We start from the raw sequence: 26,575 nt of genomic DNA, 5'->3' as shown, positions 1-26,575 counted from the left end.
CAGCTTTACTGATTATAGATGTAAGCAGGTTTCGGTGAAGGCACTGAGTATGTATCTAAGATCAACCATCCAATTGGTTGATAATGAAGTGGGTTGACCCTAAAAAGAAGGTTGCCCTCCAACGTACATTAGAGTGTGATGCTCCCTCCAGGGCTGCCCCTGTGTGGGCTCCCGGGCAGCAATACTTTTTCCTACATCCCTTTAGCAGGGTACCCAAATGCTAAAGAGCCAAACTCAATGACTTATCTGCCCAAGTTGTTTCATTTGCTATGAGACAGGTGAAAAACCGGCAGGCAGACCAATTAGCCAGCAGGGAAAAATTCCTCTCTGGCCCCAAATAGGGTTACCGAGCATTCCATAGCAAGCTGCTCACACAATCCAACCCACTCACCTTTGGGCAGAACCACCATGTAATAGGGTGGGAGGGTGGGAAATCCAGTATCATTAAAAGAGCCGGAGTCCAAGCACCATTCCCTTTTATAGGGAAAAGGCAGAGCTGGTTTGGGCCAGGTCACTGCCTCCACCTGACTTACAAGCCTTGACATGATTGACTCACATCACAGGCCTCTTTCACATCATGCAACAGTAGAAGTTCTAATGTCCCCTTCTGGCTGCAAGGATGAACAAGTCCCCTAGCTCCCCACTGTCTGCGCTGCAGCTGTGCCGGTCAGCAAAGGGCCACCCCTGAAGCCCCATGGTAAGAGGTTATTTATTACCTTTGCTCCTCTGAATATTTTGATGAATATGTTCATGTGCCTGTTCCAGACAAGGGACATGTCATATTTGCCAGGGATTGCAATCTCAATAATCAAGTGGAGGGCATTCTCTTCTATAAAGAACTCTGTCATAGGATTCCAACCAGAGACAGTGTATGTTCTGTCTGCCAAAGTGATTGTCAGATTCTGCAAGGAAAATAACATGTGACTAGAAAAGCTATCTTAACAGAATTTCTGTAGACTTTTGCAAAGAATGAGTCGTTTACTTGTGTAAAATGTAATTTGGTCTGTGTTTTAGCAGCTCTATGGGAGGAGCCTAAACAATCTTTTTTTAACAAAAGAGACTTGCAAACAATTCAAGACTGCAATACAGTACACACAGACACTTCTAGGGTACTGTCTACAACTTTGCTGCTCTTCCTTTAGAAAGGTAATCACCCAAAACTCATTAAACATCTCCATTCCTCACCCCCTTCGGTTTAGCCTTTGGCTACAGAAGAGTGAACAGTTCACAATATTATTATTATTATTATTAATTTATTCTTTTTTAATTTGCATACCGCCCTCCATCTGTAGATCTCAGGGTGGTTCACAGCATAAAATTTACAATATGGTGGGAGGAGATCCTAGTGAACACCTGCTTTATAACAATCTATCCCTCTTCTCTCTTCTCCAGAGCCCAACCCAGTCATGCCCTTAACTGAAATGATATTATTGTGGAAAAATATTTAATGTTTTTAGTGGAAAGAGTTTGTAAACTTTTATTTATTTAGAAAAATTATAAACCTCTTCCCCCAAAAGATACACCAAGCAGTGCACAAGTACAAGCAGTGTAAAAGGTGAATGGTCATATCTGCCTTTGAGGAATTTACCCACAATTCCCTATTACACATAGGGAATGAGTATAAAACTAGAATGATTCTGTTACAAGACAGTTCTCTCTGGGTCTTTGAAATCTATAGTTACACATAGGATACACATAGTATCCTATAGTTACACATAGTATACACATAGGATAAAATCCCACCTATAGTGAAGTATCCAGTTAGTGTCTCCATAACTTAGGTGCACACAGGGCTGGCCCAATGTATTTTGCTGTCTGAAACAAAAGACAAAATGTATCCCTTCCCTCCCCGGTAGCTGCATTGGCAGTTGAATTTTACTTTAATTCTGGAGATGGAACATGGTTCTATATTGCACCCCAAAGCAACCCAAATCTGCTGCCTTAGGTGGCTGCCACACTCTGCCTAATGATAGAGTTGGCCGGGCCCTCTTCTTCAGACTGGAAAATTTGAATCTCAGGCCCAATAGCTGTATGTTAGTTTATAGTGCCTTGATACTAGAGGATGGCAGAGTGCTGGGATGACAAGAGTGATCAATCAGTTTCCTTCAAGGGTGTTAGGAAATTATTTCCAATGTGGTACAGATGAGTAAATATCACATAACAACAACATTTCATCCTTACCCCAAGGTGGATCTTGATTGCTCTGGAACATGTGATCCCAGTATTTCCACAGACAACATTTTCAGTCACTATTTTGAAATGATGGGGAGAGCCACCCATGCCACAACCGTCCTAGGTAGAGAAGTACAGTCAGATAACCATTAGATAGCAAAATGTATGTGAGGGTTTAAAATGCAGAGCAAAGGCAGGATTGTTGGATAACCCAGAATCAGAAACCCTTGCTGATCTACTGCAAACTACCTAGAGATCTACCAGTAGATTCTGATTTACTTTTTGCAGAGAAGATCTGGTTACACCTCAAACCCTGAAGCTGAATTTAGAGAACAAAGGCCATATGAGATCATCTACTTCCTATTTTTAAGATTATCGTTGTAAAATATTTGAGACCAATTTTTGTTCTACCTTAAGACACTCTTTGAACTGCAAGCCTTGATTTGAAGTGCCATATTGATTCAAATATGCTTATACTGATCATTAGCATCATGGCATGTAAGTGCAGTCAAAGTGATATTACCATAGCTAGTATGTATTCACAGTTGCCATCAAACACAAAACGTTGTCCATCAAATGTGGTGATATGGCCTTCCCCATAGAGACTGCATGTTGAAGAGCATCTGGAATTTTGGAGGCATTTCCATTTTCCTCTTGTGCAGGTGCTGATGAAGAACAAGAAACTTGTCATAAAGCCTTCTAATGCAAATAAAGGTAGCACAATATTGGGTAAGCATTATTCCTTCATGTGATGTTACCTTAGATTTCCCAAAGTCCCATATTCAGATTAGCTATGTTTCAGGGCAGCTGGCACAAGCAATATACGGTATGTAATAGAATTATGTGGATGCTCAGATGTGATGTTTTCTAAGCTCATTAACTATCATTTGAATAGCATACTTGCATGGTATAGCCAAAGGGATGAAAGCAAAAAAAATCTTACCAGGACTTGCATTCAGTGTGAATCTCCTCTCCTTTTGCATATGAGATGCCACCATATTCACAGGGACACTCATCAGGTGGCACACATGTACCATCTAGCTTTTCATATAGTCCAGCAGCACAAACACAGCCTGATTCACACTTGCTGGGGACCTGGAAAACATCAGCCAATCTCAAACTCAGACTTTGAGATATGCGAAGTCCAGCCCAACACCAGCCAACTATAAGGTTGCTCTTAGCCTGTGGCCCTTTGGATGTTGCTGGACACCCATCTCCCAACAGCACCAGGAAGCATAGCCTTGAGTCAACTATGATAGGATCTGTAGCCCAGCAAACTCTGGAGGGCACCAGGTTCTCCTGCTCAATGCTGTTATTTGGCAACTATAAATAAGTATGTGAGTGATGGGGTGAGAATAGAAAGGTGAGAACAAAATTGTGGGCATGCTCAGACCTGGTGTTTTCTAAGTCATTGCCATATGACTGGGAGAACATTTAAAGGAAATCTACATGTATATAAAGTATTTAGGATAAAGTTGTGATTTGTATTATACAGATATTGTGAAGGATAACAGCTAAGTCTAAAAGCGAGGTACATATTGGGAGCTGGCATAATGAGGTCAACAGTGCAATCATATGTATGCCTACTCAGGCGTATGTCTGATTGAATTTAATGGCACTTACTCTGAGATCAGTAGGTATGGGGTTGCATTCTGCCTGAGCCAGAATTTTCCTGCCCATATTTGAGTTCTACAGGTGGACTATGGTGGCCCTCAGGTTCCAGGTCTGCCTTTCACTCACTGAGCTTCTACTGCGGCCGAAAGGAGGTGGGAAAAGTTTTTCCCATCTTCCTTGCTTATGGTGAGAAGCTTGCAGTCCCCAAAGTGAGAGATTCCACAGCCCCACCACCAATTCAAGTTATCAACTGGGGGAAAATTCTGGTCTCCCACACTTCTGGAAACATCATTGCAATAACCCTTAAGGAGCCACCAGATTGTGGAGGCTGGAATTCAAACCAGCACTAAGCCTGGAGTGATGTCTCCCTGCCTCCCGGAATGGCATAAAGGTAGTTGTGAAATTCCTGCTATTTTTTTTTCTATTTATGCTTAATATCTCATACAAAAAATCAGTTATACACTATTTTCACTGCTCTGTGTTAGTTTTGTTACACTACGAGTGTTTCAATACATGGTTTTAATTTCATAGCAAAGAATGAGAGCATTTGGCAAATTAAGTACTACAAATTATTGCATGCTGATGATAATCACAATGATTATATATATATATAAATTTTGATTTTATTCTGTGCACCGCCCTGAGACCTCTTGGTATAGGGCAGTATATAAATTCAATAAATAATAATAATGAATGTAGCAAACGTATTGAACTTACACATGCGATTCCAGTAGCCAGCATTTGGCAGGTTGGTGCACAGGCAGCTCCATATTTGCTTTCTGAGGGTGCTGAGCATGAAATATATTTTTTTGGAGGCTTGCAGTTTTCTAGGAAAAAGGAAATAAGATGCTTGTGAAATGATGTTTCTGCAACATTTGGAAAGCATGTGCTTTTCAAAAGAAAGGGTAAAGAGATCCATACCTGCAGGGTCAGCAGGTTTGCCAGTACAACTCAGATTCCCATTAATGCAATAGCTAGAATAGAAAAATGAACATTAGATTACACTAAGGGAATGTATGAGATCAGGTATGTCTGAGCTGGAATACCTTCCAAAAGAGTTTATCAGGTTTTCTCTTTGGGCTGGCTTTCAGCAATTAGGAGTTCAACAGATGTGGAATAAAACAGATTTAATACTGGCTATTATTGATTTATTATTAACAATCGTTATCTGGCCCAAATCCTTGAGAAGAAGCAGGAAAAAACTTAATTAAGCAAGCAAGTAAATAAAACATCAATTATATGGTAAATGCTATACAGAATGTAGAAGTGACATGACAATGACAGTTAGATGGAAACAACAAAGATGGCAATGGAGTGGATGGGGATCAGTAAAGGGTAAGATATTTCAGTCTACCTCCTTAATTGGTTCCACAAGTGTGCTCCAAATACCTCCCAAGCTAATAGCAGTATTATTTTATTTGTTACATTTATAACCCACCATGATGGAACTTGAGGGTGCAGTCTCCCATAAAGACACTGAAGAGGCCTAGCCCGACTTAGATTCAGCAAGGTCGTTCTGCCATGTACCTTTAGACCAGAGATCAAAGACTATACCCTTGGACTTTGTTGTGCTATTCATATTTCAGATATGTAGGTCTATGCCTACAACATACCTCTTCAAAATGGGACAAGAATGGGACATTATGTGGGTTTTAATTATTTTACATTTCCTTTTTCTCTTAAAGCTCAGAAATATCTTTGATGAAATTTGTTTTATTTTCAACAGGATATTGAGTGTTCCTTTCTCAGCTCCATAAACATTAGGTGTCTGTTTAATTTACGTTGCTTCACTCCCTTATAATGCTATTTGTTGAAGAGATTTTGCCTCCCTCTCCTACTCGCCATACTTTTATAATGCCCTTTAATACTTTTAATTCCTTTCAGGGTGTTTGACGTACACAAACAACATTGCAACCATAACATTTCTGAAATACCGCCCCACCACCACCATTGCCAGTGTTTACTTTTCCTGCAAGACCATGCATTTGAGGAAACACTAATGCGCTAACAAAGCCAATGCAAAATCCTCATTTGCTGTAGCCCATACTTACCAGGTAATTCCACCAATTATGGTCGACTGATCAGCATGAATGAACTTCCTGTCTTTCAAGTAGCAAGGGCACTGGGATTTACGGACGCACTCATTTTTGTGATTGAGATAGGTGCCTTTTGGACAATTGCAGCCGTCAATAGGGATGTCAGTGGGGTGGCACTCTAGGCCTCGATGGGAGAGGGACAGGCATGTCCGGTCACAGGCTTGAGCGTTGTAGCTGAATGTCTGATTTCCAGTACAAGAAATGGCTGTCAGTAGAAAAAAGTATAGTACAATTAGGTTTTTGCTTTCAGCTGGTGAGATATTCTTCCCCCTTCATACTTCTGTCTCATGCGGGGAACTGTTGGCAGTTCAGTGAAGCAAGCTACCGGAAGTCTCTGGGAGGGACAAAATCTTACTCCTCTTTTACTAGTTAGACTACTGATGGTGCAGTAGCTAGAAGGTCTGCAGAAAGTTCTCAGAGGACAACAAAATATGCTTAACTCTGCATTGGTTCCAACGATCAGCCAGGTACTCTCTTCCTTAAATAGTGCTTACGTGAGCAGCGTAATGAGGGGAAATTTCACAGTTCGCTAGAGTAGACCACCTGTGTGATTGACTTTAAGCATATGGAATTAAATGTCCCTGTTTCTTGTTTTATGAGGGGGGACTATATCTATTATATGGGTTAGGTCAGACACAAGGTTCCTAAGTGAATGCTTCCTTCCCTGAGCACAATAAGTAAGGATGTATGTTATATGCAGGATCATTTGTGTGCATGGGCTCTCAGTTATCTAAATGTAATCATTTAAAAAATAGTCTTGCCATTTATCATGGAGCAGTGTTTAAGGCAGGGCTGCAGCCAGCTTTAGTTTGCTGGGGCTAGATCTCAAAACCCCCAAGAAATCTGACATCACAATAAGATAGTTCATTGATGGAAATGTCAGCATTGGCATATGTCTGGACTCTGAAGCAGTACAGTGGTACCTTGGGTTAAGTACTTAATTCGTTCCGGAGGTCTGTTCTTAACCTGAAACCGTTCTTAACCTGAAGCACCACTTTAGCTAATGGGGCCTCCTGCTGCTGCCACGCCGCTGGAGCACGATTTCTGTTCTTAACCTGAAGCACTATTTCTGGGTTAGCGGAGTCTGTAACCTAAAGCGTATGTAACCTGAGGTACCACCATAGTAATACAGCGGGGGTATCCATATAAGTATCAGTTGGAGACTACTTACTGCAGTTGTCTACTGTACTCCGCCAGTTCCCAAGAAACAGTCCCATTGAAGCACACACACGGGCATATGATCCCAGAGCAGAACAAATATAGGGAAAGGTTTCCTCATAGTTGCAGGCTTGGTATATACATCTCTGAAAACAAAGAGGCAGGATATGTTTTGTTAATAAGCAATCAGAACTGCTGACTGTAGATCATGAAATGGTTTGTCAGTGCATGTACATCACTCGATTGTATTGAAAAGTATTGCAACTGAGATTATATAAAAGTGCTATCTTTGGTGATCTGGGTCGGCTCTTCCACACAGCCCTATTCTGAGGGGGCAGTTAAAGTCCCTCCAGACTGGTGTTCCATTGTGCATGTGTTCTGCAACATTTGTGGTGGATTTATTCTGTTTTAGTTTACATATTTACATTCTTTATTTTGGTCCAAAGACCCACAAAAGCATTTTCAAAAGCAAAATAAAACAGAAATACAGGGAAAGGATTCCATGGCAGTCACTATGTCTTATGCAGAGCATGTAGGTTTCTATTTCTTATTAAAAGCCTCCTTGATTGGTCTTTCGCCATTTTTTTGGGCTACGATAGTGCCTTTAAATCCTGAGGCAGAGGTTATGGGAGATTTCATACAGTGATCTTCACTCTTGATCTTATGTAATCTGTGGAATGTTTGCATCTGGAATCTACTATGGCCATGATTATCAGTGACCATCATATTTCATAAATCTGTCTGTACCTAACTATTGCCAATTATTCACCAAAGCCAGACTAAATGTATTTCCATCAAAAGTACTAAATGGCAGACTGTCTGGCATACCCTATCAGAACTTACTCTGCTCATGTTCTCAGGGTGTCGACTCCATGAAGCATATCCTACTACACTGTGAGCCATTCAAACAAGCCAGGGATCAGTTAATTAAACCTCTATTGGTAAATTTAACTGGAAAATCCAAAACCATCTATCTTAAGTACCTCCTTGGAGATATGTCAAATGATACTACCCTGACCATGGCTACGTTCCTCTTGGAAGTAATAAGTTCGTTCTGCAAGGCTTCCCAATGCTACCAAATTATTTATGTCCAGAAGGGTTACTGCACAACAAAAGTGGGACAAACAAAAACCAGAATATTTGTGATATAAAAAGTTACAGGATTTCAGCTGGAAGTTGGATGTCATTTTGGCTGTGGGGAGGGGGGATATACAACTTTTTCTGATGTTTACAAACTTTGTAATTACCTGGGACTCAGTTATACAGCTGCAAATAAATGTTTTAAATGTGCTGTAAAGTGCAATATACAAATGTGCAACTAGATGGCAACAGTGAGCTATGCCAAATTCAATGTATTTTTCAAAACTTTTTTTTTAAAAAAAGCATTTTCACATCTAGTTCACATCTGAACATCTAGTTGCTGTCTTCTGAACATTTTACAGAAACCCCTACCTTATAAAATGGAACAGGATTCACCACAGAATGACATTTCTCAAATACTGTTTCTTTCTTGATAAGAACAGAGCAGTGGGTCTCGGCACACATTTCTAGACAAAAAGATACAACCAAGGGTATTAGGCAAGTTCATTTATTCCTAAGATAATATTAAAAGATGTGTACAAATAAGGGGGGGAGATAAAACAAGTCCTGTGGTGCAGTGGGTCAGTGTGCCTGGCTGTTAGCCAGAAGGTTGGTGGCTTGAGCTCATTCAGAAACAGCTGTAGGAGGGATTCCAGCATTGCAAGGCACTGGGCTACTAGATGACCCTTGACATTCCTTCCAACTCTACAATTCTATGATTCTATGAATAATAGCCAGTGGCTATACCAATAGCCGACCTGGCCTATTTTCTGAATACTTGTGACAAATGCTGTTATTTTGTTATGCTTTTCCTGGACATCCAAGAAGTAAAGTGAATCTCATTTGTCATCTTCCTTTGACAATGATTATAGAATGTGTACATTTTAAAACTAACACAAATGGCTCTTGGCTGCCTCTTTCATGCTCATCAATCTGAGAGGCACCCTCAAGGATACAGCCCACAGTGACTTTTAAAATGATGCAGCATTAATGTTCCCCTTTCACATTTTGCATTTGTTGATAATGCCTCCTTCCCAGAGCACTTCTCTGATCTCCAAAGCAGCTCAGGGAGATGCGAATAGGTAAAACAAAAAGCTGCAGGGGTTCCTGTTCATAATTATTCCCTCTGTCCCTCATATACTGAAAGCAAGACAAAAATTCTACAGCTCATTTTCAGAATCCTACCATGGCCTTGAATGTATTTAATATTTAAAAAGCTCAAATAAATAGAATAAAACAGAGTGCAAACAAAAGCAGACCATGTCACTTACTGTTTAATTGACTCATAGAACAAGGATCTGTATCTCTTTCTATGGCAGGGGGGCAATTTCCTGATCTCCAAGAATCCACAAAGAGAGGAGCTGTTCCTTCAATAATATCCATGCTGGTCATGAAGTCGTCTGTGGTTTCTCCATTGTAGTTACCACACAGCCCTAGTGACATGGAAAGAGATGAACAGAATGAAAAGCTAGCAGCTTTTTTCTACAGTAGCACTGAAAAGTTTCTTGTTAATTCTATGGCAGGCCTGTGAATTATACCTGTACTATCTATGCCTAATATAGGTAGCAATGTGAAAGCCACAGGTTTCCTCTCCATAAAGTATCTGTAGGCCCTGGAGCAAAGAAGTTCTGGTCTGCCCAAAAGGTTGCATTGAATTGTAGAAGCTAAAACATTTTTAACAGTCTGCTTGAATCTCTGAACTAGTTTCCACCCAAGTGCAAAGGCGTTACTATAATTATGATTACTAAGATTTCTTACCCTCTGTTCACCATGAGGTCCCAGGGTGTGTTGCAATTTAAAATACATTATCAAAAACAATTAAAAATAATATAGTGTTTCTCCACCCCTTACTAGTGTGGTAGACAGGTAAATGACATCTTTGACCTTTGACCCCAGAGGTCAAGTATAATCTAGTATGGAGTGGTCACAATTTGAAGGGGTCCCCAGACTATGCTAGATCTCATCTCACAAACTATTTCCACATCAGATCTGGAATAGTTCAACAGAAACCAGGTACTTTACCTCGGGTATTGTCTTTGAACTGAAGTCCAACTTTAATATAAACTTGAAACACTGGACTAACTTGAATTACCAGCTCCAGCCCAAAGGTTGTATACATTTGAATGTGAGTAGATGACTGTCTGAAGATGATGATGTCTCCTAAAGAAATGAGATAATTAAAAAGATGTTGACTCTGTTTTTATCTATTTAAGTTATTAAATATATTACATACAGCATATCGATACATTTACTTCTTTGTTTCTACTATTCAATTTGAATAGTTTGCATTATATAAATATTACATTTTTTGTTATTTTGATAGGAGAAATTGTTGCTTATTTATTTATATTTGCAGCTCACCTACCCCAAATATAGAGTGGGTAACAACATATTTAAACAGAAATAATATAAAATATAGAACCTATTGTTGGGAGGATTGTCTTTATCTGGATCTTCATGGGCTCCCAGTACATTTCCGAGCATAATTCAAAGTGTTGGTGCTGACCTTTAAAGCCCTAAATGGCCTCAGCCCAGTATATCTGAAGGAGTGTCTCCACCCCCATCGTTCAGCCCAGACACTGAGGTCCTCCTCCGAGGGCCTTCTGCTGGTTCCCTCACTGCAAGAAGTGAGGTTGCAGGGAACCAGGCAGAGGGCGTTCTTGGTAGTGGCACCCGCCCTGTGAAATGCCCTCACATCAGATGTCAAGGAAATAAGCAACTATCTGACTTTTAGAAGACATCTAAAGTCAACCCTGTTTAGGGAAGTTTTTAATGCCTGATGTTTTATGTTTTTAGATATGCTGTAAGCTGCCCAGAGTGGCTGGGGTAACCCAGTCAGATGGGTGGGATATAAATAATAATTAACTTACCTTATATCTTATCATTATATCTTCTATCTTCTATCTTATATCATCTTATATCTTATATCATCTTCTTATATCTTATATCTTATCTTATCATCATCTTATTTATTGGGTACATTTTCCATTTTCTTCTTTCTTATCTTACCTGATTTATAAGGTAGCCTCTTAAGTTCGTCCTCATCCATTAAAATTTCATTTTTGGAAATCACAATTTTGTCCTACGTGGAAAAGATAACACAGAATCCTAAACACAGAGCTGGGTGAAGGGTGAAATGCCACTCTGGGTCAATCTTTCCATGAATCAAGACGGATATAGAATGTGTGAAACCACATGAAATAAAGTAATCTTTGGAGGAATCACTGAAATTAACTGCTACCATAAATTTTGCAACTGAGAACAATGATTGTGACTATTGCATCTCGGTACTTATCTAACCTTTTCACTCTGTTCCGCATTCAAATGCTTGTATCTGTACATCTGGACTACAGTTTAAGCACATCTTTTAAATCCAGCTGAGATCAATGGGCCTTAGGTATACCTCATTCTGTGCTGGACTGTATCTGCTCTGATTTTTTTCATAGTATGCACTCAGCAGTAACATTTCTATGAGAGGCACACTTACTTTTCCTGAGACATAAATGATGGCTGTCAGTGATGTCTCCGAACTGGAATAACCAGAGTTTTCATACACGGCCATAAGGGTTCCATTGTGTGGTAACATGGGACTCTAGAAGGAGAGGAAAAGCAAAATAATGCAAAGTTTGTAGAAGGGAGAAAACTCAATATGTTCACATCCACCATTTAAAATTATTGTCGAATGTTTCCATACTGTACCAAATGTTTCCTTTTCATTGACATTTTATTCATTTTGCTGCAGCAAATCCAGATACACTCAATATGGAGCTGGTGCCAATTGTGATTCCTCAACTACTTCCGTGACTGTGCTATTGTAAACATTTTGAGCCTGGTGGTTTGGAGGCCATGGTGCTTTGAATATGCTGGGTGCTTCCACTGCATTGGATTCTACCTCGTCTGCCCACCCACCCCCATAGGATTGTTCTACCCAATGCATAGAGTGGAGAATGTTCATCTCCCACTTGTTTGAAGGCCCCCATAATGCTTCTTGTTTCTCTTAATATTTGCACATGCCATAAAAAGAAGAATACAGAGTTAGATATTATGGTTAATAGCATGACTGTGGTACTTCCAGTCCTCTATGAACAGTATAAGGTACCGTATTTTTCGCCCCATGGGACGCACCACCCTATAGGACGCTCCTAGTTTTTTTTTGGGGGGGGGGAATAAAGGGGAAAAAAATATTTTCCCCCCAGGCACGGGGCTGGCGCGGGGGAAGCCTGAGCTTCCCCCGACCCCCGACCCCAGCCCCCAGAACATCCTGCTATCCGCAAGCCTAGGGAGCCGTACCGGTCTCCCCAGGCTTGCGGAGAGCTGCGTGAAGCCTGGGTGCGCTCTTCAGTGCGCCCGATGCTTCGGAATGCAGGCAGCTCTGCGCAACCTTTGGGAGCCCGGCGCGGCTTCCCGCTGGACTCCTGAGGGTTGCGCAGAGCTGCGCGGAGCCCGGGAGCGCAGGCAGCTCTGCACAACCCTCCGGGCTCCCGAGGGTTGCACAGAGCTTCCTGAAGCCTGGAGAGCGAGAGGGGTCGGTGCGCACCGACCCCTCTCACTCTCCAGGCTTCAGCGAAAGCCTGTATTCGCCCCATAGGACGCACACACATTTCCCCTTCATTTTTGGAGGGGAAAAAGTGCGTCCTACAGGGCGAAAAATACAGTAAATGCTGACCCCTGGAAAATATTAAGCTCTCAGAAACGAAAATCCAATGACTTTTAAAATATTTTTAAAAAACAAATCTGATAATGCCGGTCTTTATTAGGTAGAATACCTTCATAAGAATGTAGGTGCAAACTCCATGGAAACGGTATGGCCTAGAGTCGAATGTGGTAACAAATGACCCTCCCTCCAAGGAACATCTGCCTGGACATGGCAGTTCTGTGCAGCTCCACTGACCCATTGTACATTTACTAGGAAAAACAAAAGTACATGTCAGCTGTTAACTGGAAAAGCAGATCTAAGCTCATCATCACTTTCTGGGTTATTTGTTTTAGGTCAGGATAGCTGCGCAAGCGCAATACATGTAAAAGCACATTCCCCCACCACCTAAGGAGCCTCAGAACTGTAGTTTGTTAAGGGTGCTGGAAGCAGCAGCTCTCTGAGGAATAAACTACAGTTCCCAGGATTATTAGGGGGGTGCTTTCAATGCAAAGTGTGCACACAACCTATTATATCTCTCTTCATTTGTGCAATAATATTTGAAACCAATACACTTTAAACATGAAAATCCAAGTTGGACTTCTAAAGACAGTCAAAAATGCACGTCATATCCTGATCTATGTGCAAAAATCTCTTCTTTTTTTAAATTTCTATCTCTGTCTTTTTTATGTATGTTTCAGCATATCAGTGCCAGGTATTCTAACCAGCTTCATGACCACAACCCATCCTTCTTTAATTAGAATACCACCGTACTCACCAGGTTCTACATGTTGCTTTCATAACATCACCAGGAGCATACATTTCCCCATTCAGTGTGCATGGACACTGTTCTACCGGAACACATGTTCGGTTTTTTGAAATGTCATCCAAAACAGTCCCTGTCAAAGGTGAAAGCAAATGAATGGCAAGCATTTTAATTCCTTCTGAATGTATATAGCATAAAGTTTGGGAACTTTTGCAAGGCATTTTTTTTTTTCCTCTTGAGGAAATTCAGGGGCAGGTCTATTCACTTAGGTGCTCTTCATATCATGGACAAATTGTGTTCCAATTTCATAGCAATAAATCTGAATAGAGCCCGAAAACCATAGGTAATTAACTAAATATAAAGTGCACAGCATACACAGTCATTTGGCCATTTGGCATAGTTGAATTTAAGTTACATATTCCTAAACATACTTTATAAAGAACCTGGTTTAGCTTCAGAATCACAGATAATTTCCACTTTAAACCTGTTCCTAAATAAGATGATTCCTCCTAGAATGACTCTTATTTCTACTAAGCCAAGAAAACACTCCCAGCTCCATCAAGCATCTTTACCTTCTCCTTAGGGAAATAATCTGGGTTGTCATGCCCAGCCAATCCATAAACAAGTCATTTCTGAGCCCCATCTAACAGTGAAGCCCTAACTCAGCCCTACCTGAAAGTTAAACTGTCAGGTTCTAACTTGTAACCCTCTATTCTCTTCTGACTGGATGACACTTCACCATCCCTGATTATCTTATGGGTCTCCGAGAGGCTGACCATCCATCACAATGTCCTTTTACCTTCTGGGCAGAAGCAGCCATATGTACAGTAGCTGGAACAGCTGTAATCTGGATTGGAACATGTTTTGAGGCAGGGAGAACCACACTCTTTGTAGATTTGGTTAGCTGGACATCTTCCCAAAGCTGCAAAACACAATGGTTCAGAGAGTGAAGTTAGGACAGATGGGAAGGAAAGAAGTACAGCAAATTGTCAAGAAGCAGAAAAAAAGCAATGGAGAATAGCTACAGGGGGAACAAGGAGCAGCAGCAACAATAAGGAGCAGGCGAAACACTGATGGGGAGCATACTTTCTTCCTGTCCTCATTGGTAGCCCTAATACATGTAAATAATGAGGCGTTTACTAGCTGTGCACATTTTATTTCAGAATACAGAAGCTGATGTTTATGGTAGTTTGGTCAATGTGTTGTTAATACCTGACATGTATAATCATGATCCAGAACCCCATAACTTACAGCAGAGGTCAGTGCTCCTCCAATCAGACACTTCCTGATGGGACATGGCACACTGCCTGGAGTACTCTGAAAGGGTAGCACAAGTGCAGTTCCTCTGCCCTGGATCAGGGCAGTTTTGCATGTCAAGTTGGCAGCGGATAACAAACCCTTTCCTTGAGATGTTGCAAGATTGAGACACGAGTCCTAGAAGTTGGCTGCAGATCCTAGACTATTGGAAAAAGAAAGAAAGGCATTTTCAATGAATGCAATGCATTTTGGGACAGGGCGCGATTGTACCAGCAGACTGAATTGCTTTGACAACTTGTTGTTACCAAAAGCGTTGAGTAAGAATGTGTGCCTATTGTTAACGTAGCCTCCCCCTTATCACCATATAAGTTATGGACTGGCAACCAAAAGCCGCAGGCGGCAGTCCCTGGATCCAGTGCATTGTTCCACCATCACCCATGTCACTTTCAATGGTGGCAAAACGTCCCACCTTGCTTCCTGTTGTCTGAGGGCTGAATAACATTTAATCTTGAACGGGAGAGTAGATAGGCAGAATTATGTGTGATATCTGTTGCCGTGTAGGGATTAAAAGGAGAGAGTAAGAGACACAAAGCTATGTCTTTTTACTCTTCCTTGTCTATCTAACATTAACCCTTCAGGCTGCTGCCCTGACTGTGACTCTCCAGGGTTCCAGACAGGAGTCTTCTCCAGCCCTATCTGCATTTGACTTTGGATCTTTTTCATGCTCTGGTCTTCTATTGCATTTTGAAAAGTCTTAATAATTTTTTTTTTTTAAAAAAGAAATGAATGGATCCCCTTTTTATTTGCAATGCGCAGGGGCCACAGCAGGGGGCAAATGGTTGAAGCCCCTGCACCATCCTCCCACCAGAGTTCTGATCCAAATCAGGCCCCTGACATTTGAATTGCCAAAAAATAATATATTAAAACAAATGGATCCTTCTCCAGCAATGCATATTGTCCGAGAGAGAGAGAGAGAGAATGCATGGATGGGAGTGATATGAGAATATGATAATGTGGATAGCGATAACCACTTTGGGCTCTGGCCACACTCATCTGGGGCTCCTGCCCTGCTACCAAGAGAATACAGTCTCCATCGTGTTGTGCTGAAGCTAGAATGTGAGAGAAGCAGGGAACTAACTGGGGAGAATGCCATTCCCTCAAAGCTGAAAAGCCTAAATTATCCACTTTTGAAAATCCCTTTTATGAAAAACCTCCAAAAAGATAGGAAGCATTCCATGCTTTCTACCCAGTTCTTTCAGACCGAGTTAGCCAATCTGCTACTGTATCTTCAATCATGGCAGTGTTTTCTCAATTACTGCCTCTGTCTAAAAGTATTGAAAGGTAGGCAGATCCAGAAAAATGATATGGTACATACATATTTCTTGCGAGGAACGTTAGAAACTGCCATTTCCTCAACTGGGCAGATCTCTGCAGGATCATCAATTTTCTGCAAGGCAGCATATTTTTGAGGGTCCAGAAGTTTGTCTGTTAATCAAAGTATAAATTCAGTTGAGTTTGTTAGTGAAGAGTCCATCTTAGGCAACCTATGCACTATATAAATGGGGGTCCATTTATACACCTGACTCATTTTACATTAAAAAACAACAACTGTGCATGTATGAAGATAGGCGGGTGGCTTGTTGTTGTCATCAGTCTCTGGAAAAATAAAACATGAGTGGAGATTTTAAGGGCAGTAAAATGATGCCTTCTTGACTCTAGTCATGCTTTTCCCTTCAAGGAAGGGCTGTTGACCCAGTGAACATTTTTGCAGACGGCAATGTTTGCCAATTTCCCCATTCCACTACAGCCCCTATACTCTATAGAAGTTTGGAGGACCCTCCAAACAGCACAGAGAATGGCACAGGGGGAAGGACTTGGCAAAAGATTGCCTCCTCACCTCTCCTGTTAATGGAAACCTCCACTATATTGAAAACTCAATTGGATATAACCAATGCTTTTACCTTTTCTTATAATACCACAGAAAAGTGATGGGAAATAAAAAAACATGGGACCTTACTGCCATGTGTGAACAAGTAGTCCTCATATTATCTTCTTTATTTTATCAACTATACTAGAACTTTAGGCAATTAGATGACAATGTTTGGCTTAATAAGTTGTCATGAAATCCAAACCTTTTTGTCATTTATTTCTGCACTGGAAAAACTCACCTTCACTCATAAACTCATTTAATTCTTTCCCATCAAAGTTCCCACACAGTCCACACGTTCTTGTCATGTATTTTTCCTCAATCAAAACCTAAAAGAGAAAACTGAATTAATTAGAAAAATAGCTGTGCATTATACCTTGGTGAAATACAAAGCCCTGAGTGACTCAGGTCTCAAGTACTTAGAGGAGAGCCGCTCTCTGCCAGCCCATACATTAAGATCTGCTGAGAAGGCCCTCCTTGTGATCCTGATACCCAAAGTAGCACATGTTGCTGTGATGTGGGGAAAAGTCTTGTGTGCCTACTTGAGACTTAGCGTGCCTACTCAAGACTTGCGCATGTGCACAGAGGACACACATAGGTTTGCATACATAGACACACATCACCCCCTCCTAAGTTGATATGTGCAGATCAGAAGAGGAAGAAGGTTTACAACCTCCTTTCCCTATATGAGATTATCAGTCTGATGACTGGGGTGAGGGTGCCCATCCTGACACTGAGTCTACTTATTTCTTACGTCTTTCTGAGCACAGATTGATAAAATGCAGCGTTGTGCCATTTTTGCCAGGAGAATGCACACCTGAGTCAACACCAACCACAATTAGTGCAGCAGCAAGCTCAACAAAATGTCTGAGAACCGCTTCGTGGGCTGCTGTCCAGGTCAGATTGACCCATGCTGCATTATTAATCGTGCGACTACCCGCTATTAGATGAGGTTTTGTTTGTTTTTTGCTTTGCTATTTTGAAAAGGAGTCTTGTTGTGACACCTTGAAGGCCAACAGATTTATGCCAACAATTAATCTGCTAGTTTTTAAGGTGCCACAGCAAGACTCCTTTTTGTTCTTGCTGTTAACAGGTTAACAGGCCTCCCTCGCTGGAATTTGTCATCCTGAAGAATGTAAGTGTTCTCCCCCAATCATATTTTCTATGGGTGAAAACAGATGACCACTTAACCATGTGGCTACTGCTTCAGTGTGTTCTACCTGTCAGGCCTAATCAGGTACGGAGTTTGTCATCCCTAGGCTGTAGCCACCCAGGCAGCCCAGTGTAATGCAATGCCTGCTTATATCCTTTACTTGCAGGGGGGATGAGAAGAGCCAGCTCTTGCCATGTCGAGAACCCCATGAAGCCGCTGATGCCCTTTGTGACCTCCAGGGCAGGAGGCAGGGAGCATAAAGAGTAGGTAGCCAATGCCAGGCACAGCAAGCTAATTCTAGTTTTGCCCCCCCTCTCCCTGCTGAGATCCAGAAGGGCAACACTTAGACTAAGGACGATGCAACTTATACCCAGGGACACACTCTGGACTGGTTGTAAGAAGGCAGGTGGGGGCTGGCTTCTTCATTACAACCATGCAACAATAATGTAAAACCTGTACGATTTTTATCATTCCAAAAATATGCTCAGAAGGTGAAAGCAAGTCTTTACCCACCATGAGATAATCATCATTATTCCAGAAAACGGCAAGCTCTATCTCCATCAGCTTGGCCACTAGGCGGATGGTGCGTCCAAAAGGTGTAATCTGAATTCCATTTCTGGTGTACGGCAGCCTGATGATACTATTGGAGTAGTATGGGGAAGAGGAAAGAAGAAACACATAGACTTAGAAACTTAGTAATTCCAAGGAATTTCTAGGCTTTGTGTTCTAAGTCAAAAGCTGTCTTTTTCATCCAAACTTTTTTTATCATCCATAAATTAGAGATGCTTAGCAATGTCTATTTCTCACCATACACTTCCATTAAAATTAATAATTAAAAGTTTCCTAGTCACTTTTAACATTAAATTTAAAACTATATTTGTTAAAGATCAGACTGAGTCTGGAAAAGACCACTTTCCCCAATTAAGAACGCAAGGCGGGTGAAATAGTACCAGCAAAAATAAGCATTTAACTAGTGGGATGCCTTTTATTATTAATATTCATGGGACTGTTTGGGAATTTTAAAAAATGCAGGCAAAAGAGCTCTAAAATCTACTAGAAACCAATTTCAGTTAGGAGAGGCCTCAGCCTTGGATCACACAATCTGAGGAAACTTCTGAGCATGTGTAAAATGCCATTCCTACTATGACAGAATCTTGGGAGTTTGGCAAAGTCCAGCTTTCACTTTTGACAAGCTGAAGAATTGGAAAGAAATGCTTCATTTCTGCCATCATGTTTTCATAAAGTGCAAAATATGTTGCTGTTGTTTGGTTAAACCCTAGGTTTTGGAGCAAACTCCTTTTGCATGGCAAGTTTTATGTTTGTCTCCAAACAATTTCCATTAACACTATAAAAATGAAAACCATGCCAATCACAAAGAATATTATGTCAAAAACTGTATTAACAACACCTTCAGATAGGAAGAAAAAGGCCAGCTTGAAACACCTTCAAGAAAAAGGCCAGCTTGAAACCTGAACCTATAGTTGTTGATTTAAAAAAAGAGCAAAGCTTTCACCACATGAGCATTTTACTATCACGTGCTTACCCAACATCCTTGACTGATATGATGCCATTTTCAATTATGATAACGTTGGGTCCCAACTCGATGATGATTCTGGTAATTTTTTTGTTTGGCCCACGACGGAACTGGATGTTGAAATCCGGGTTGACATCATTGCATACGGTGGCAAAGATGTAATTGCAAGTCCCAGAAAAGTCATACAAGTAGTTGTCAAAAGTTGAGAAGTGCCCAGTGCCCCAGGTGGAGCATGAGCCCTTATCCACAGCTTAAAGAAAGGAAGCAAAACTATAGTGAGGTTCTGTTGGGCTCTGATGATGCTGTTGGCCATTCTGAATGGCATTGTGCATATACTTTAGTAGTATTTTAATCAGTTGAATGGATTCATCTTTTAAATCTGTCCTCCTGGCTCATGATACATAAGCGTGGGCATGTACCGTGTTGTCTACCAACAATTATTTTTTCTAAGAGTTTCCATTCATAGCAGATGCCCCTATTAAGTCCCCGTCACATGTGCTTTTTAAAGAATCCAGCTTTCCTTGATGCAGAATTTGGACTGCTGAGTGCAGGACTGTAATAGTTTTTTAAAGTATAAAATTCATGCTGTGTTGTGTATATCTGCCTATTGAAGTACTGTGAACCTTTTATCATGATTTCCCACTAAAACAAGGGGAGTAATACCTGTATGATGAAGACGGGCATTATCTAGACTTCTCAACTCTTCAGAATAGGTTTCTAGAAAATAGGAAAAGGTGCATATGTCAAGTCTACATAAGTTAGCATTTCTAGTTATCCTCCAATCAAATGCATTTTCATGATGAAAATATGACCCCATACTATCCTGTAGCTCATTTTAGTTTCTAGAATGTCTGCAGGAGTATCTCATTATTAGGAAAGTAAAGAAAAGGGAATTAAAAAATGATCATTCCCCCCCCTCTCCACTACAGGGAAGCCTGTCTCTGTAGGTTCTACTTCTAGAAAAATAAATACTTACCAAGGTCAAGCCATTCAGCACTCCTTTGGCCTAAAGTGAAACAAAGGTATATTTGTTGTAGCAATATTGGACATATATATACTGATTGTATTAAAATAACTTACCATTTACTACTGAACCCTATAACAGAATTTCAATTTCCACTACTAGAAAACAGGGCATAATGATAATACACTTCCCCTCCCCAATGAAAGGTGAAAGGAAAAAAATGCTCTTAGATGTTATATTTCCAAAGGTAGAATTTATCTACACACACACACACACACACACACACACACACTGCTTTGTTAATTGAATTACTTTTTGTGGCTTCAAATATAACAGCAAAGTGAAAACATTTCCATCCTTTGCCTGGCACATTTCGACCCTGAAGAATAGTCCCATGGACTTGAAGCTCGAAACAAGCATTCTAAACAATTGGGAATACTAAATACCATTCTTTTCTCAAGCATTACTTGACCTCTGACCATTCAGCACTGATCTTCTTCTCCTGAGAGAGACCTTTTGAGAAACCTACTACCACAGTGACACGTCCTGATGCCCTCCAGATATTGTTGGACTACAAGTTCCATCTTCTCTTACCACTGGCCTTAGAGGGAGTTGATGGGAGTTGTAGTCCAACAACATCTAAATGGCACTTGGCTGGGGAAGGCAGGCCTTGAGCCTCATTATAGGAGGGATCTCATTACAGTGACTGCTCTCCTGCGGTTCCATCCCATTTTGCTGCAGTGATGTTACAATGAAAGAAGTAGACCAGGAAGTGCTGACAACATGTTTTCTTTCCCCACTGGTCTTGCAAACTACTCTTGCATCATTTCTCCCATTCCAGTATCACCAGGAACACATGGAATGGGGCTCAGCCAGAATAGCAGCCCCGCCACTGCTGTCGCATAAGAAAGAGTCCACAATGGATGTTAAATGTGCAAATTATTACCTCCTCCTAATGCCACTTCCTGTCTTTGAAAGGAGGCACCTATGAAATAAAAAAGGAAATTAAATAGAGAATACATATACAATTAATTGAAACGAACAACTTTTCACAAGTATTCTTGGGATTATGCATCTTGGTTTTAAACTCATGAATGAAATAATTATTTAGGTTAAAAACAACAACAGTTGACCAAGTGGATATTGTCTGCATTAAAGCTATTCGAGATTGTTATTGTTTAATCGTTTAGTCGTGTCCGACTCTTCGTGACCCCATGGACCAGAGCACGCCAGGCACTCCTGTCTTCCACTGCCTCCCGCAGGATCTGTCCTTCCAGTGAGCACTCAGGGCTGATTTCCTTCAGAATGGATAGGTTTGATCTTCTTGCATGAGTCTCCTCCAGCACCATAATTCAAAAGCATCAATTCTTCAGCGATCAGCCTTCTTTATGGTCCAGCTCTCACTTCCATACATCACTACTGGGAAAACCATAGCTTATACTATACGGACCTTTGTCAGCAAGGTGATGTCTCTGCTTTTTAGGTTCAGTTATACAGTGCTAATCTTTTGCAAGCACATTTACTCCATCAAGGGCCCATCATTTGGAAAACCCTTCCTCTGCCAATACAATGGATACAAAGGATAAGCAGCAGTAGCTTTTTACTTTTTAAGTAGTAGTAATAGGGCTGTTTTTTAATATAAAAAATAAGGTAGTAGTATCATTTTTATCAGGAGAGAGAAAATGATAAGTAGTGTCTTGTGAGTGCAATGGTAGGGTTTCCATATTTGTTATGGAGCTGTCTCACTTTAATAATCACATTAAATGGACAGACACTTTCCCCTTCATAATATTGCAGTGGCAAAAGAAGCTGCATGCATCTGGCAAAGTTTTCCATTTTATGCCACAGGTCTTTTTCATTGAATTAGGAATGTTTAGCCAGGAGAAGAGGCAATTAAGAGGTGATATGATAGCCATTGTCAAATATCTGAAGAGCCATCAAAGATAGGAAGGAGCAAATTTGTTTTCTGTTGCTCCAGGGGACCAGAGGGCAAGACCTGAACCAACATGTTCCAATTGCAGCAAAAGGGCTTTTGACTAAATTTCAGTAAGAACGTTCTGACAATATGAGCTGTTCAACAGCCGATTGTTTTGGAAGATGTTGGGCTCCCCTTTATCAGAGGTTTTGAAGCAGAAGCTGGATAGTCTTCTATTAATTATGTTGTAACTGAGGATTTTCTGCATCGGAAGGAGTTGATTTAGATGACCTTTGAAGTATCTTCCAACTGAGAACTTGGCTCTGTATTTGACCTGACAATCCTGATATTTTAGAAGAGCTGGTCTCAGAACTGAATTCACTTATTTCCTTCTACATTTGCCCACAATAAGTGGTTTTGTCAATGATATATGAGTCAGCCAAGTGTGGAATGATATATTTTGGTATATGCAGCAAATATTTTGGTATTTGCTGCATATATTTTGGTATTTGCTGCATATTTTGGTATTTGCTGGAAGGGGCGGGGGAAAGAAAGTATCAAAAACTTCCTGATGGCTAAACGGGAAGGAAAATAATACTACTTTGCATTTTATTCCAGGAATTTTTACCCATGGAAGATGCCTGACAACAGATGGAATTGTGCCAAAGGTAGTTTCTGACATTACTTTGCTCTTCCCATTATGATGCGAATTGACACCATTGTGGAAATGGATTGTTTCAAGATGCTACTGTAACTTCAGAAACAAAATCTTTACAGCTCTGGCCCAGCATCAGAGGCCAGCATGATCAGGCCCATGCTGACACCCCTGGGGCACAGAGGGACTCATAACCAGTCCTGCTCACACCACCATTGAGGGCTCCATCCAGCATTGCCATCAGGGTTCCCACCATCGGCTTCTCCCGCTCTGCTGCTGCTTTTTGCTGCTGCTGCCAGTCACTGACTCCCTGGACATATTTACTTGGCTCGACTCCCACCCATCTATTTATGCCGCCAGGAAAGATAAACATGTCCAGGGGCAGCACGTGAACAACAGGCAGCAGCAGCAGCAGCCAGCAACAGGGCATGGTCCCAGATGACGCAATTACTGTTGCTCTCCCTCTGGACATGTTTACTTGGCAGGCAGTGACATTTTTTTGCAGAGGAAGTGAGCCAAACACTTATCCACTATGCATGGGCACCATCTTAGAGTGCCCCAAATGCAAAGCCCAGTATTGACACTGTACATTGCATTTTAAGCAATCTAAAATTATAGCTGTCCACAGCAGGTCTGAAGTGTTGGCTTATTTCCTATTCAGAAACTTTGGGTTGTATTCAAGTATGTCCAAGTAAGGAGCAAAGTTAGTCCTGTGAGAACAGTAGATTAATGAAGCCCTCTTTCTTCTTAGTATCCTTTCTTGTGTAATTTAAGTTGCACCTTGATTTCAAAGACAGGCTGAATGCAAGGCCTGTTTTTCATATATGCTTATGTGTTCACTCCTGTAGATAGGCTAGAATCATAGAACCTTAGAGTTGGAAGAGACCATGGTTTAGTCCAATACCATTACACTATTATTTGTATCCATTGCAGTGCTAAGTAACTGTCCTATTAGCACAAATATTTACATTTGCACTCCAGGACTCATCTACTCTTCTCTTTAACACACACTCATTTACTGTGTTTTGCCCCTCCCCCATACTCTGGACACTGCTATTTTTCTAGAAAAAGAGGTGCCGGAACTCACCATGAACACCTACCATGTTATCTTGTAATGGCAATGGCACCCACCTAAGAGGTGCTGGAAGTGCCTCTGGAGCAGATTTGGGGTGAGTACATGGCATGCACACAGGACAGGAAAGTCCCATTGTGCAAGCATAAGTCCTTGCACCGACAGAATGCTTACTTAATGCTGCATTGGATACAAGGCAATGTAAGCCTTCAGCTCCAAATCACAGGACCAGACCACAGCCGCAGTTCCACATAGAACAGTATCCACTATTGCCCGTGGAATCCAAATAGCAAAAAAAGAACAACGCTTAACACTAGGTATAATATTTGTTCCTCTCAGAATTTTTCATATGTAATTATTTACAGATGTATAATTTTCTGTGTGTCCTGTGTAGGACCTGAACCAATTTACAAGAAAGAAGATTCAGACTAAACATTAGGAAGACCTTCCAGATGGTAAGAGCTGTCCAATGGTGGAATGGACTACCTTGGAAGGTGGTGGACTTTCCTTCATTGGAGGTTTTAAAACAGGTTGGAAGGACATCTTTGGGCCAAAATACACATGACACTAAACATATCATTTGAAGACCCTTATATTGGATGTGCTGATTGCCTTAAGCAGCAAGCCTATGCACATTTTCCTGGCAGTTAGTCTCACTGAACTCAATGGGACTGACTTCTGAGTACACTTTTAGAGGTCTGTACTGCTAAGGAGGTTTATAAATTGATCTGTGAAGTTTAAGTGAAGTTTTTAATTGTTCTTTCTGGGGGTTGTTCTACAAATCCATCTTTCAGGAATATGTTCTTCTATGTGGTTAGTGTCAAATGGGTCATTAGGTACATTAGAAAATATAAAAGAAATAAATTTAGAACTGTTTAGAACACGTCTGTATTGTTTTTAGAAAGAAAGACTTAAAACTATGTGCTTGGAATGTTTTTGGCAGTACTGGGACCAGTTGTAACAGCAAATAATTACAGGTGAAAAAGAAAAAGAGCAAATAACAAGAAAGAGAAGAGAACCAAAATGAGTTACAACAGAGTTTTAGATACGAACCATATACATTTAGTAAGTAGGAAGAACACTACATCTTTCACAGACTTACCTGATAACCTGTCTGAATGATCCATATGATTCTGATCTGAGTAATAAAGAAAAATAAATTTTATGAAACAAAAACTATGAAAGTAGAATATAAAACAGGTATTTTGAAACCACAATTGATAGCAAAGTGTTTATAGCCATCTTCATGGAGTATTACTGTATTAGCTATTAACCTGTGATAGGTAAATAGAACCACCTTCTTCAGAGGCAAAATACCTATCATTACCAGATTCTGAGGACAAATGGTGTCAACTTCATGCTCTATTTGTGAGCTTCTAGAATCTAGCTTGGAATGCTGAACTGCATGGATCTTTGGATAGATGCGGAAAGACATATCTTACATCCCTAGAAGGATTCACAGAACAAATTTATTTTTTGAAACAAAAAGCGTTGAAGTATTTATCTTCTTTCATGGAAGCATTTTTCAAGTGAAATATACAAAAGAATGTATTGTTGTTGGGTATAATAGTTGGGCTCCATCCTAGAAGAATTTCATGTACAAGTATGCAAGATTGCTGAAGGAATATGTAAGATCTCTTGCTTCTGGGACCATTGGAGGTTGGTATTTATTGCAGTTTCCAGATATGAAAGTGTATTCCATTGAAGGTTCTATATGTCAAATAAAGAGGATGAATGCTGAACCGTTGCATGAAAAGCAGGGAGTGTTCCACAAGTACCCAAGAGAAATGTCAAAGTGCAAAAGTCAAGAAGAGAACGATCAAATCATTCAGTTTTGCCTAAATATTTTGTGTTTCAAACCAGTCATTCCCACTTTATAATCACACTGGGATCCTTCCTTCCTTCCTTCCTTCCTTCCTTCCTTCCTTCCTTCCTTCCTCCTTCCTCCTTCCTCCTTCCTCCTTCCTTCTTATTTGGTTAATTATATATGATGGGCATTCCAGACAAGCAGTGTCAAAGAAAAGAAGTGAGGTTAAATTATCTATAGCATCTTCTACCACTTTATTGCATCCTATCCCTATATATTGTATGTCCTCTAATGTTTTGACATCCTTTCCCCCCAAAATGACAAGATCGAAAGAAGTCCCATGTTATCTATGTATTCTAGATGTGATTTTAGACTTACCTGAACTATGCAGGAGGCTGCAGAGGAGAACCAGTAGTGCCCAAAACATGATGTTGAGTGGAGAGTCCTTTCCCCCACCTTGGACTCTCCTCCTCCCCTATCTACTCACAATGGGCAGTGCTGCTGCTGCCACTCTAGCCTCACCTTGTCAAGCTTGGATGCTTTATATATAGCATTACAAGGCCCTCCCTTATTCCCATGCACATTCTGAGATGGCTACAGCTGGGTAAAGTGGAGTAACCGCCAAACAGGATCTTCACTTTATCAGGAGTAAAGCACGCAAATGCTATCTGGAAATATAAAAGAAAAATACACCTCCTCTACTTGAGTATCATTTTTCCATAGCTTGGCTTGCGACAATTTACACAAACACTTTTAACAGTATTTGCTGTAG

The 26,575-nt window shown here is 40.8% G+C and overlaps 1 protein-coding gene across 1 annotated transcript in view; it reads right to left on the bottom strand.

Moving 5' to 3' along the window:
* Nucleotides 1-26,305, bottom strand: part of MUC6 (mucin 6, oligomeric mucus/gel-forming) — a gene marked incomplete at its 3' end in the record, with an annotated part of 34,692 nt that extends 8,387 nt beyond the window's left edge. The window contains exons 1-26 of the mRNA XM_081843128.1: nt 26,182-26,305; nt 25,099-25,134; nt 21,301-21,339; nt 20,367-20,396; nt 20,054-20,107; nt 19,400-19,640; nt 18,370-18,496; nt 16,945-17,032; nt 16,152-16,261; nt 14,771-14,978; nt 14,319-14,441; nt 13,532-13,652; nt 12,887-13,025; nt 11,608-11,712; nt 11,130-11,202; nt 10,143-10,280; nt 9,392-9,553; nt 8,493-8,587; nt 7,054-7,186; nt 5,838-6,087; nt 4,708-4,760; nt 4,504-4,613; nt 3,116-3,267; nt 2,696-2,837; nt 2,182-2,292; nt 717-902 (exon numbers count right to left, since the gene is read on the bottom strand). Of these exons, the coding sequence (XP_081699254.1) occupies nt 717-902; nt 2,182-2,292; nt 2,696-2,837; nt 3,116-3,267; nt 4,504-4,613; nt 4,708-4,760; nt 5,838-6,087; nt 7,054-7,186; nt 8,493-8,587; nt 9,392-9,553; nt 10,143-10,280; nt 11,130-11,202; nt 11,608-11,712; nt 12,887-13,025; nt 13,532-13,652; nt 14,319-14,441; nt 14,771-14,978; nt 16,152-16,261; nt 16,945-17,032; nt 18,370-18,496; nt 19,400-19,640; nt 20,054-20,107; nt 20,367-20,396; nt 21,301-21,339; nt 25,099-25,134; nt 26,182-26,230 (3,075 nt within the window). The 5' untranslated portion in view covers nt 26,231-26,305. The remainder of the gene's footprint in view (nt 1-716; nt 903-2,181; nt 2,293-2,695; nt 2,838-3,115; nt 3,268-4,503; nt 4,614-4,707; nt 4,761-5,837; nt 6,088-7,053; nt 7,187-8,492; nt 8,588-9,391; nt 9,554-10,142; nt 10,281-11,129; nt 11,203-11,607; nt 11,713-12,886; nt 13,026-13,531; nt 13,653-14,318; nt 14,442-14,770; nt 14,979-16,151; nt 16,262-16,944; nt 17,033-18,369; nt 18,497-19,399; nt 19,641-20,053; nt 20,108-20,366; nt 20,397-21,300; nt 21,340-25,098; nt 25,135-26,181) is intronic.
* Between the last annotated feature and the right edge of the window lie 270 nt (nt 26,306-26,575).

Source organism: Podarcis erhardii, assembly GCF_964252035.2.
Source record: "Podarcis erhardii genome assembly, chromosome: 1".
Taxonomy (NCBI): Eukaryota; Metazoa; Chordata; class Lepidosauria; order Squamata; family Lacertidae; genus Podarcis; species Podarcis erhardii.
This window is presented reverse-complemented; position numbering and strand designations above follow the sequence as displayed.